At 52.8% G+C, this 12,358-nt stretch overlaps 1 protein-coding gene across 9 annotated transcripts in view; it reads left to right on the top strand.

Annotated features, from left to right (window-relative positions):
* The window catches only part of ST3GAL4 (ST3 beta-galactoside alpha-2,3-sialyltransferase 4), a 63,883-nt gene extending 52,596 nt beyond the window's left edge, over nt 1-11,287 (top strand). Inside the window, exons 2-11 of one of the 9 annotated variants that reach the window (XR_010317996.1) lie at nt 649-724; nt 1,012-1,120; nt 1,555-1,635; nt 1,879-1,976; nt 2,204-2,264; nt 2,803-2,898; nt 3,009-3,198; nt 3,947-4,090; nt 6,967-7,028; nt 8,447-8,547. Coding sequence is in view for 8 of the 9 variants with exons in the window: in XM_023557060.2 (XP_023412828.1) it covers nt 709-724; nt 1,012-1,120; nt 1,555-1,635; nt 1,879-1,976; nt 2,204-2,264; nt 2,803-2,898; nt 3,009-3,198; nt 3,947-4,090; nt 8,447-8,590; nt 8,903-8,989 (1,026 nt within the window). In the remaining variant the exon portion in view is untranslated. Of the gene's footprint in view, nt 1-648; nt 725-1,011; nt 1,121-1,554; nt 1,636-1,878; nt 1,977-2,203; nt 2,265-2,802; nt 2,899-3,008; nt 3,199-3,946; nt 4,091-6,966; nt 7,029-8,446; nt 8,591-8,902 lie in introns of those variants that run through there. The other 8 variants (XM_003417475.4, XM_010597131.3, XM_023557061.2 and 5 more) reach the window with 8 other exon arrangements.
* The last annotated feature ends 1,071 nt before the right edge of the window (nt 11,288-12,358 follow it).

Here is a 12,358-nt window from a genome sequence, read left to right as displayed (position 1 = left end):
CTCCCCATCCAAACACCTTTTCTTCTCTTAGTTTCCCCCACACCCTTGGGTGTTTGCCTTTAGTCAGAGCTGGAAGGGCTGGAGGAAGCCCCAGGGACCATCTTGTAACCCCACCCTCATCCCCTGGTCTGTGGCCTGTGCAGACCTGTTTGGCTGGAGTCCTGGGAGATTGATGAAGAGATGGGTGGTATCCAGACCAGGGTATGCTGACTTGGAAGGTGGGGAAGAACTAGACGTCATTGGGTAAAACTGTAAGCCTTTACACAGTTAAACTTTTTTGTAAAAAGTGCATAGAGGAGGTGCCCGTCTGCCCCTGAAGATGGCCTTCCTATGTCAAATGGGGAAGGAGACAGGTAAGGGGACAATGCCAGAGGAGCTGGAATAAGCTGGGGGCCTAATCCTTGCAGGGTAGAAACTTGGCTTCCCTTTCTCAGTCCTGGGACCCCCCTGGATCCTGGATGCTGCCTTTGGAGGGGCTAGGAGGACATCAGGGTGCAAAAGGCCTCTCCCTGGATCTGTGCCCGGTGGAGCAGCTTCGTGATTTCTGGAGGAGGGAAGGGGTGGATCGTGGGTGTGTTCTGCTCAGTTGTCTAGGCGGGAGTATTTATGGAACCAACCAGACACACACCTTTGACTCCTACCTCCTAGGTGGCCGGAGGCAGCCGGGATGACAGCTCTCCCCAGGAACCGAGCCACCCGCTGAAAAACATGACCAGCAAGTCCCGTGAGTGTGGTCCAAGTGTTCCCTCACCCTGGAGGATGGGCCTTCCTGAAGCAGTCTTTAATGGCATCCTGTGACCCCTGGGACTGTGGGGGGACACATAGGGAGTCAGAGATCCGGCTCTTCATTTTGAAGGACAATGGGAATGCTCAGGTCCAAGCCCTATGCTGAAAAGCTAGAGCCAGAACAAAACCTGGGCCTGGGTCTGCTGGAGTTGGGGTTGGAGGAACCCAGAATGGCAGGTGAGAATGTGGTGAACCAGGACTGTCCCTGCCTGTGTCTGTCTCTAGCTCCTCTGTGCATGTGCTCTGCAGGCTGGAAGCTCCTGGCCATGCTGGCTCTGGTCCTGGTCGTCATGGTGTGGTATTCCATCTCCCGAGAAGACAGGTACATTGAGCTGTGAGTTCATCTTCCATGTCTGTTGATTCTTTTCAGGGATGGGCTTTCTAGACCTCAGCCTTGTAGGGTGGGGGCCTAAGTCGGGCAGGAGGAGCAGGGAGAGCCAGGGCCTGACCTCGCCCCTTCAGCTACTAGCATGGGCTCCTGTGGATGGAGGTGAGGGTAGATGGGGCTTGGAGGGTAGGGTCTGGAATGACTCCCCTAGCCCTCACCCAGGGGTGCAAGTGAAGGAAGAGCTGGATTCTCAGTGATTTGGCTTCAAAGTGGAACTTGGGTTGAGATGACCCACCACGCAAGTAGACTCAGTCCCCAGGTCCCTCTCCAGCACCTTGGGACCCTTGTGCCATTGGAGAAGGCTGAGGCTGCTGGGCTGATGGCCCCTGGGCTGCTGAGGTTTGACTGTTGCCCTCGCTCCCCTCCCTTTCTGTCTCCAGCTTTTATTTTCCCATCCCAGAGAAAAGGGAGCCATGCCTCCAGGGTGAGGCCGAGAGGAAGGCCTCTAAGATCTTTGGCAAGTACGTGAGGATGAGGTGGAGGCCAGGGCATGGGGTGAGCTGGTACTGAGGGGCTCTTAGGGTGGGGCCTCCATCCAGGCTAGATGGAGGGAGGGGAGCAGGTTGGTGGTCTCGGGTTGGGTGAAGCCAGGAAGGAATGGGAGACCCTTGGATATGGACATATGTTAGTCAGGGGCGTGGGCCTGATCCTGGCATCAGAACTAATCCCTTCCTCTTCCCCATCCTGCTTTCACCTCGGTGCAGTTACTCCCGAGATCAGCCCATTTTCCTGCAGCTGAAGGATTTTTTCTGGGTCAAGACACCTTCTGCCTATGAGCTGCCCTATGGGACCAAGGGGAGCGGTAAGCACCCACCCAGCTTAGTAGGAATGATGGATCATCCTTGGCTATATTGCTTCTTGTTCCTTGTTCTTCATGGCCCCAGTACCCTAGTTCTGAGCCAGGCTCAGGTAGAGGGCAGGGCAGGAAAGAAGCAGCCGAGGCTCTGCAGAGCAATGGAGGGTGCGTGGGCAGCCGTCAGAATGCTGGCTGTTAGCATCAGTACCCTTCCAACCTTCTTCTTTCTGTAGAAGACCTGCTTCTCCGGGTTCTAGCCATCACGAGCTACGCCATGCCGGAGAGCATCCAGAGGTAAGGAAAACGCTCCTCCCTTTAAGTCTGACCGCTTCTCTTCTTCCTGCCCGATGTGCGATAGTCATGGCCTGGATCCATCCCAGTGAGCCTCCTTGTCTCTGGTCCCCTGTGGCCAATTTTGACCCTTCTTCGTAGCCTGCCTATCTCCAGGGGATCCAGGTACTCCAGTCCCCATGGCAACGCAGCCTGGGCATCTGGGTGCTGGAGCAGGCAGAGGCTGCTAAGGGTATCACCATGGCAATAGGCATGACTGGGCAACAGGCAGGGCACTCTGAATTCGGGTTTCTTGTTGGTACGGCCATGTGTCTTCCCCTCTCTCCTCTCTCTTTTCCATACTTTTTCAGTTTCCCCGCCCTTTAAAGCCCAGGGCTACAAAGCCAGCAGGACCACTTGGAGCGCCCTGGTCCATGGGGACCAGAGGTTGAGGGGGGCCTAGGAAGGGACCCCGAGACAGGCCGCAGACAGAACCAGGGCAGTGGGAATGGAGTGGAGCAGGGGCTGCCTCTGAGCCTCACGTTCCCTCCTCCCATGGCAGCCTGAAGTGCCGCCGCTGCGTGGTGGTGGGGAACGGGCACCGGCTACGGAACAGCTCGCTGGGAGAGGCCATCAACAAGTACGATGTGGTCATCAGGTCTGTATGGGTGCCCTTGCCCTCCTCTGTTTGGGAGCTGTTTGGGATTTGGACAGTGGGCAAGGCCCAGCAGTGCTCTAGGTGATGGCATTCCCCTCCCCACCTTCCAGATTGAACAACGCCCCAGTGGCTGGCTACGAGGGGGACGTGGGCTCCAAGACCACCATGCGTCTCTTTTACCCTGAATCTGCCCACTTCAATCCCAAAGTGGAGAATAACCCAGATACACTCCTGGTCCTGGTAGCATTCAAGGCGATGGACTTCCACTGGATTGAGACCATCCTGAGTGACAAGAAGCGGGTAAGTGGTAGAGAGAAGAGGCCTGGGGTGAGGACATGCACTCCCGGTCTGCCTTGCACTCCTAAAGAGCTGGTGAGGGGAAGGCGTGAGCTTGGCTCCCAGAACTGCCCGTGTTTTCCCTCCAAGACTGGGGCTCTGCAGGGCTTCTCGTAAGGTGCCCAGCAGCCAGGGCACGAGAGCCTGTGGGAGTCAGGCAGTGGCAGCCCAGGGGAACACCGAGATGAGGACCTTGACCACCTTAGCCCCAATGGCCACTCCAGGCTTGAGGCCTGTCAGGGGCAGGGAAGAGGTCAGAATATGTATTTACCTGTGAGGAACGGGAGTCGCGAGACCCTCCAGAGTCACCTCCAGGCAGGGGGTGAGTTAAAACAGTAGCAGTTTGTGCCCTTCCAGGTGGCTCCCAGAAAGATTCCACTACATCTCTTTGTCATCTGGTCACTGTTGGATTGTTTTGCCAAGTGCCCAAAGAGCCTATCTCAAATCCCTTCTCCCTGTTGGAATAGCCTTGGAGTAGGGAATGGTTGGATCCCACACTCTACAAACCTTGTCACCTAGCCTCCTCCAGGGGGCACCCTCTCATCTCTCTCCCTGGTCTGCTCCTCTGGTCGCTTCCCTTCTCTGGTATTGGCCCCCACCCACCTTTCCTCTCACTTCTGCACTCCTGAGGACTCCTGACTGAGGATCACCAGGCTGGACATCGGAAACAGGTCATCACTCCCATCTCTCCCTTCCAACCCTATCCCCCTAGGTGCGAAAGGGTTTCTGGAAGCAGCCTCCCCTCATCTGGGAAGTTAGCCCGAAGCAGATTCGGATTCTCAACCCCTTCTTCATGGAGATTGCAGCTGACAGACTGCTGAGCCTGCCAATGCAACAGCCCCGCAAAATTAAGCAGGTGATGAGGGGCTGGGGACAGGAAACCAGGCCAGGGGGTTGGAGTCCTGGGTGGGAAGTAGGTGGCACTTTCCTGGAGACTTAGAAAGTGGTAGAGAACTCCATGAGAGGGGAGAATAATAATAGAAACAGCAACTTGCATTTGAATAACACCTGTAAGGCTCACCAACCTTCCGGAACACGCGTGTAATCCAAGTTAGGTTTATTAGCTTGCTGCAGCAAGAGAAAACACAGGATATTGAGAACCCTGGGGCATCTCAAAAGTGGGGAGTTAGGGAAGCGTATGTATAGGGCTCGGGGTCTGGGGTTAGAGGATATTTTGGGCAGGTATTGGTTGGAATTTGTAAACTGGGAGTTGCTGGAACAGTCAGTGGTCAGCGGTCTTATCCTTAGAACAGTGAGCCCAGGACTGAGTGATCATTAGATCAGTTTATCTATGGTCTTATCTCAGAACATTTTCATCTGAATGAGTTAAATGAGTTTGAGCTCGAATCGTGTACCTTTCATGCTATGGTTTGGTATGGTCTGTCAACTCTGTGTTTCATGGTTCAATTTCACAAGCTATGATTTCAGCTGCAGCTTCTAGTGGTCTTCAGCTGGTGGGCTTTAACACACTTTGCAGCTTCCCAAGCAGTTTCACACCCACCTTTGAACCCCTCAGAGACCCTGTGTAGGACAGGGGAAAGAGGTATGCTAGCAGTCGTAGACACAGCTCTTGGCTGGGGTGTTTACTGTGTGGCCTTTGGCAAGTCAATCGCTTGGATCCTTGGTTTTCTCATCATATGGTAGGGATAGGAGTCTCTAGATGGTGCAGCCAGTTAAGCACTTGGCTACTAGCTGAAAGGTTGTATTCCTAGATTTTGGGTAAATTATTTTTATTCTTTAGTGTCTGTTGTTATTCAGCTTCGTTAAACAAACATAGTTTGAATCCCTGCTTTTGCCTGCTCAATGTCAGGCCCCAAGTCGGCATGCAAGGAATAAGAAAACTCCCTGCCCTAAAGGAAGCCCGGTCTAGCAGAGTAAACAAACTGGCTATACTATCCAGTGAAGAAATACTTCAAGAGAGGGTTGTTCCAGGCCTGAGGGATGTTGGAGGAGGGACAGACTTCTGCTTCCCCAGAGGGAAGGCTTCCCGGAGGGCACAATAGTAGGGGTGGGTCTTGAGGAATTGTGGGGTTCATCAGGCGGAGAATTGGGGAAAGCCATTCCAGTTGTCAAGAACTGAGCTGTTCTAGTGCAGATGGAGTTGAGGAGTATCGTGCTGGAGAGGGGGGCAAGCGAAGGTAAGGACCTGAACCCAGCTCCTGGCAGTGGGAAGGGAAAGGAGGGGACGGATGTGACATCTGTATTAGGTTTCTATTGCTATTAGGTTTCTATTGCTACGTAACAAATCACCACAAAATTAGCAGCTTGAAACAACACCCATTTACTGGCTCAGAGTCCCATAGGTCAGAAGTCCAACATGATGCAGCTGGTTTCTCTGCTCAGGGCCTCACAAGGCTGAAATTAAGTTGCCCACCAGGCTGAGTTCTTGTCTGGAGGCTCTGGAGAAAAATTCCTTTCCAAGCTCATTCTTGTTATTGGCAGAATTCCGTTTCTTTCTTTCTTTCTTTTTTTTTTTTAATAGCAACATTTATTCTTTTTTTAATATAATTTTATTTACACCAATTCAGCAGTTTCTACATGTACCTTTTAGTGACAATTGATTACATTCTTTGAGTTGTGGAACCATTCTCACCCTCCTTTTTGAGCTGCTCCTTCCTCATTAACATAAATTCACTGCCCCCTAAGGTTCCTATCTAATCTTCCGAGTGCTGTTGTCAATTTGATCCCACAGTTCTTTTTTTTTTTTTTAACTTTTTTTTTTATTGTGCTTTAAGTAAAAGTTTACAAACCAAGTCAGTCTCTCATAAAAAACTTACATACACCTTGCTGTATACTCCTAGTTGCTCTCCCTCTAAGGAGACAGCACACTCTTGCCCTCCGCTTTCTATTTTCGTGTCCATTCGGCCAGCTTCTGATCCCCTCTGCCCTCTCATCTCCTCTCCAGAGAGGAGCTGCCCCCACAGTCTTATGTGTCTACTTGATCCAAGAAGCTCACTCTTTACCAATATCATTTTCTATAGTTCAGTCCAATTCCTGTCTGAAGAGTTGGCTTTGGGAATGGTTCCTGTCTTGGGCTAACAGAAGGTCTGGGGACCATGACCTCGGGGGTCCTAGTCTTAGTCAGACCACTAAGTCTGGTCTTTTTATGAGAATTTGGCATCTACATTCCACTGCTCTCCTGCTCCCTCAGGGGTTCTCTTTTGTGTTCCCAGTCAGGGCAGTCATTGGTTGCAGCCAGGCACCATCTAGTTCTTCCCGTCTCAGGCTGATGCAGTCTCTGGTTTATGTGGCCCTTTCTGTCTCCTGGGCTTGTAACTCCCTTGTGCCTTTGGTGTTCTTCATTCTCCTTTGCTCCAGGTGGGTTGAGACTGATTGATGCATCTTAGATGGCCACTTGCTAGCATTTAAGACCCCAGACGCCACTCTCCAAAGTGGGATGCAGAATGTTTTCTTAATAGATTTTATTATGCCAGTTGTCTTAGATGTCCCCTGAAACCATGGTCCCCAAACCTCTGCCCCTGCTATGCTGGCCTTTGAAGCGTTCAGTTTATTCAGGAAACTTCTTTGCTTTTGGTTTAGAGAATTCAGTTTCTTGAGGTGGTAGAACCGAGGTCCCCATTTCCTTCCTGGTTGTTCACCAGGAGGCCACTCTCATGTCCTGAAGGCCACCTACACTCCTTGCCATATGTCCCCCCTTCACCTGCAAGCCAGCAAGAGATTCAAGCCCTTCTTAGTTTCAGATATCTAACTTCCTTTGTCTCTGATCCCTAGACCAAGATTTAAAGGCTCATGTGATTAGGTGAAGCCCATGGGGATAATCTTCTTAACTTAAGGTCTGCTGTGTGTATAATGTATCATAATCGTGGGAATGATATCTCATCATATTTATAGGTTCCACCCACCCCTAAGGGGAGGAAGTTATACTAGCATAAGTATCACTGGGGATCATTTTAGAATTCTGCCAGCTACGACATCTATTTGTAGAGGAACTGAAAGATTTGTGACTAATTCTAGGTTTCCAGCTTAGACAAGATAGTAACAGGGAATACTGGGGGGAGGCGGAGTTTTTTGGGTTTCAGGTGCCACGTCTGGGCGGAGCTGGCTAGAGACAGTGGACATGTGTTTCAGCAGGGTCTGAACTGGGAGGAGACACTGCGCTGGTGGTTAAAGCAACATGGTTGACAAAGCAGGGTAGGAAGGGAGCAAAAGATGAGACATAGGAGAGCTTGGACAGAGACCCTGGGGGAAGGCTGACATTAGGGGCCTGACAAGGTCTAGGGCATGGCTCCCAAATGGGAGTGAGCAGCTAAAGCGTCTGGAAAGCAGGTCACTGGAGCTGAGGAACACAAGACTTGGGAGGTTAGAATATCAGCCTGCCCATGCCCATGGATGGCTTAGGGATGGAGGAAGTGAGGTCCTTATAAACACAAACAAATAAAACCCAAACCTGTTGCCATCCAGTGGATTCTGTCTCATAGCAACCCTACAGGACAGAGTAGAACTGCCCCATAGGGTTTCCAAGGAGCAGCTGGTGGATTCAAACTGCAGACCTTTTGGTTAGCAGCCGAGCTCTTAACCACTGCACCACCAGAGCTCCAAGGCTCTCATAACAGCCCATAAAGTGGGTAGGAAAAGTATTGATGTCCCCACTTTATAGAGGGGAGAGCCCACCCTCAGAAAGTGTCATCTAGCCGGTAAATGGTAGAGCCCCGAGATCTTCTGAAAGAGCCAAGGTTCTCCAAGGAGGGGGACAAAACCTTCCATTCCTCGGACAAGTTGCTTAATATTTGTAAATCTGTATCCTCCTGGGTAAAATGGGAGATAATAGTAGTATCTTCCCCAGAGTGTTTTTGTGAGGATGGGATGAAATACTTAACATAGTGTCTGGTACATAGTAAGTGCTCAAAAAATAATAGACAGTGTTATTGCCATTATTGCTATACTTACTGCCATCACTATCCCTCCCCAAAATGTGTTGAGCTGCACCATCCAATATGACAGCCACTAGCCACATGTGGCTATTTAAATTAAAATTAATTAAAATGAAATAAAATTAAAACTTCAGTTCCTCAGTTACACTAGCTCTATCCTCCTGCTCCATAGCCATATGTGGCTGGTGGCTACAGTCTTGGACAGCACAGATAGAGAACATTTCCATATTTGTAGAAAGTTCTGTTGGACTGCGTTGGTCTAGAAGGTGGTGAAAGGAACAAGGGTTCCTCTAAAACCTGCCCCATTCCTCGTCCCCCAGAAGCCCACCACAGGGCTGTTGGCCATCACCATGGCCCTCCACTTCTGCGACTTGGTGCACATTGCTGGCTTTGGCTACCCAGATGTCTACAACAAGAAGCAGACCATTCACTACTATGAGCAGATCACACTCAAGTCCATGGCGGTAAGTGGCTCCTGCCTGCGGACTGGGTGGGGTGGGTGGACCTGGGGACCAGAAATCAGGGGAACATTGGGTGAGTTAGGGTGTGCCAGGGGTCAGGTGGCTCATGGTGAGGTCATTCAGAGAGTCAGAACTAGAACCAAGGCATATGGACTACCAGAGCACGGTCTTCCATATCTAGCCACACCATATCTTCCTTCTAAGAGGCAGTATGGGGAAGGCGTTTCCAGAAGCGCTAGGGAGGGGAAAGGAGACTTTCCTGGGGGTGGAGAGATCATTGGCGTCCCTGAGTTTGCTTCCTTGGCTCTCCCACAGGGGTCAGGCCACAATGTCTCCCAGGAGGCACTGGCCATCAAGCGGATGCTAGAAATCGGAGTCATCAAGAACCTCACTTACTTCTGACTTGGGCAAGAGCTGTACCCATTGGTCTGCCCACTGTGCTGCGAAAGACCCCTCATCCATGGCTGTTGGGGTGCCCGGTGCCAGCGTGATCCACTTGGACTCACCTCCCCCTGTCTGGGGAGAAGGTCCTGGGACTGGCCAGGGCTGAGAGGCAGCTGTGCTCTGGGCTGCTCTTGTATAGCCCAGATGTAGTCAGGGTGGAGGCACTGGGCCTGTGGGAGCTGCCCCAGGACAGGGCTTATTGCTGTGGCATCCCGTCTGCCAGCTCCGAGAAATTATTTAACGGGCTATTTAATTAAGGGGTAGAAGGTGCTGTGGGCTGGTCCCATGACATCCGGGAAAGGGGCATAGCACACTGTTGTGCTCACTTTTTATAAAAACACACGTGATGGCCCATGAGGACCGAGACCCAGAGCAGGCCTCCCAGCAGGATGGGGGAGTCAGGAGGGGCAGGGGCCCTCCAGAGGGGCTGCGACCTCCCAGCAGGTATGGGAAGAGCCTTAGTGGGGGGTTCTATGGAGAAGGGGGCCCTATCTAGAAGAGGTTTCAAACCTGCCATTAAACTATTTTTCCTAAAAACGCAGTCATGGTGCCCTGTGTTCCCGGCAGGGTGATGAGGACACGAACACGGATACAGTAGGGGGCCCCTCTCCTGGCAGTGGGGCCCTGAGCAGGGTCCAGGGAATGGTCATGTAGGGAACAAATCTTTATTGACTACAGTGCCTGGTGCCAAGTGGTGCATTATCACCCTGGCATTATGACCCATGGTGCCCACGACAGCCCTGCCTGCCAAATGCCCACCTGGCTCCCTGCATCCTGGTTTACCTCCGGGCCACGAGGAGGCAGCAGGATGTAAGATGGGAGTGGCTGAGCCCGCTCTCCACTTCCTTCGTCTCTCCCTCTCCAGTCTTCAGTTACTGAAATTGAATGCTGGGAGGTATGTGTTTTGAGGACAGGGGTGGGGTTGGACAAAGGAAGCCAAGTTTCCCTTCCCAGATTAAGTGGGAATCATAAAATGGAGTTTATGCAAGTCCCTGCCAGGAGCCCGGGCTGCCAGGATTGGAGTGGGTAGGGCTGCAAGGCTGCGTCTGAGAGGTTTGGCAAGTCCTGTCAGCCAGTTGCCAGGCCGAGGGATGGCATGGTTCCCTTCCCAGGTCTCTAGAATCCTAACAGCCCTGCTCTCAGCCTGCTTCCTTCTCCTGCCCCTTCGTTGTCCATCTTCCCAGGCTCTGCTTAGCCGCCAACTGGGCTGCCTGCCACCCCCACAGCTGTTCCTTTACGTCTGGAGCCAGGAAGGAGAGTTGGAAGTCCCCCATGGGGAATGGGTCTCGCGGCTGTGTTCCTAGCTTTCTCAGAAAGAGTTGCAGCCTTGAGGTTTTCAGACAGCCAGGCTGGGGCAGGACAGATAAAAAAGGGCGGTGATTTGGGTGGGACAGAGGGAGATGGCATGGTTGTAGATGGAGTGTTGGAGGGCCTTGAGAACACCCAGCCTCATCCCACAGAATGGCCATAATGACCAGCCCAGGGCGTGGAACTGCCGGTTCTTTAGGAAACCTGCAGAATTACTTTGCTAGCTGCTGTCTTCCCAGACCTGGGGGGACCCTGAAAGCAAATAGGGCCCAAGCTTCTGCAGCCTTGAGCCCCCTCCCCTCCACAGGCAGGCTTTGTTTTCCAAGGCTTTGTCCTAGGGAGGAACGTGGCTGGCTCCAGCAGGGTTGGCAGTGTTGTAGGAGATCTTGGCTCTCCTTACCCTTGATGCTTTCCCAGCTGCTTCTCGCAAGGGTGTGCAAGGGAGTATCCCTTTCCCCAGCCAGCCCCTTGGATGTGACTGCATATATGACCCAGCTGTCCCGGACTAGGGCCACTGCCCATCAGTGAATGAGCCAGAATCCAACACACTTGGGTGGGTCACACCCCCCAAAATCCACAGACATGCATGTAGCCAAAGGAACATTTGACATTCTTGTTGGATTCTGCAGTGATACCATGTATTCAAGAGTCCTTCATGATCACATCCAGGGAGGATCTGAGGGTGTGTGCGCCCAAATCAGCTGTTGTTGGCTCAGGGGGTGGGCACAGCTTCCTCTAGCCTACCCCAACCCCTGGACAGATTAAGGCAATCCTGGGGAAGGGTCAAAGCTGGGAGTGGAGCTTGGATGTGGAATTGTTGGATGGGGTCCTTGAGTGTACTGGGAACAGGACTTAAATGCTTCAGTTACAGTGTGAAAAAACTGCCTGCCGGCCTGCCTGGTACTGATTAAGCCCTGCTCGGAAAATGAGGCAATGGGATATATAAAACGGGGGAAGGTGGGGGGGGGGGCGGTTAGCATGTGAGACAAGAAATCAGGCTCTGCCACTTCATGCCACAAGACCTTGAGCCAATCATTTCTCTGCTTCTGTGCTCCAGTTTCGACAGTCCTGGCAACAAGACGGGGCCAGCCAGTGAAGACCACTTGTATCAGAATTATCTGCTGTGATTAAGAACGGAGATCCCTGGGCCTTACCCAGGTCCCTTGGGGATGGGGCTCGGGAATCTGGAATTTTAACAAGCACCCAGAACCAGTGTTCTACGAGTCCAGACTCCAGGGCGATCTCCTGAGCCTCTTTCAACCCTCCAGCCTCGGTGTAAAATCCATGCTAATCGCCCAGTGCCCTTGAGAGGTGTTAATTAGGCGCATGGGCAGTTCCCGGCTCGCCCCCCTCTAGCGGCGGCCCGCGGCCACGCATGCGCCTTCCGGGCGGCCGGGGGCGGCTGCAGCAACGCTGCGGGGCCGTCCAGAGCTCCGCGCCTTAGGCGGCTGCTTGCCGGAGGCCTTGGGGCGCTGACCTGGCCCCGGCTAGTCCGCGGCGCGCACCTCCCTGGTAACCGGCCCAGGGCCTGGCGACGGCTGCAGCGGGAGGGCCCTGACGGCCCGCGGTTCCCCGCTGTCCGAGTGGGGCGGCTGCGGGGATCCTCGCCCCCTGCCCGCGGTGCCCACGCCGTGCGCGCTGTGTGTCCCAGCCAGTGTTTAGAGCCAGTCTTCAGAATGCCTGTGGGGCCTCCTTCACGTAACCTGGTTCGAATGCCCATCCGGGGCCCGGGAGTGAAACCGATTTAGATTAGCAGGGAGTGGAGCGAAAGAGATCTCTAATCGCCATCTAACCCATTTAATACACCGGTAGTCCCACCCAGTTCCACAGAGGGGGAAACTGAGCGCTGGAGCAGTGAGGTGACTCCCCAGCTCCTCCACTTTGCTGGGCCAGACAAGATTTTTTTACCTAGCCCCAGGAAGAGAAATTTAAATAGATGGTGAAAAAAGGTTTCCACTGGACTGACTGCTAACCTAACGGTTGGCGGTTCAACCCACCCAGCAGTGCTGTGGAAGAAAA

This window comes from Loxodonta africana, chromosome 15, assembly GCF_030014295.1.
Source record: "Loxodonta africana isolate mLoxAfr1 chromosome 15, mLoxAfr1.hap2, whole genome shotgun sequence".
Taxonomy (NCBI): Eukaryota; Metazoa; Chordata; class Mammalia; order Proboscidea; family Elephantidae; genus Loxodonta; species Loxodonta africana.
This window is presented reverse-complemented; position numbering and strand designations above follow the sequence as displayed.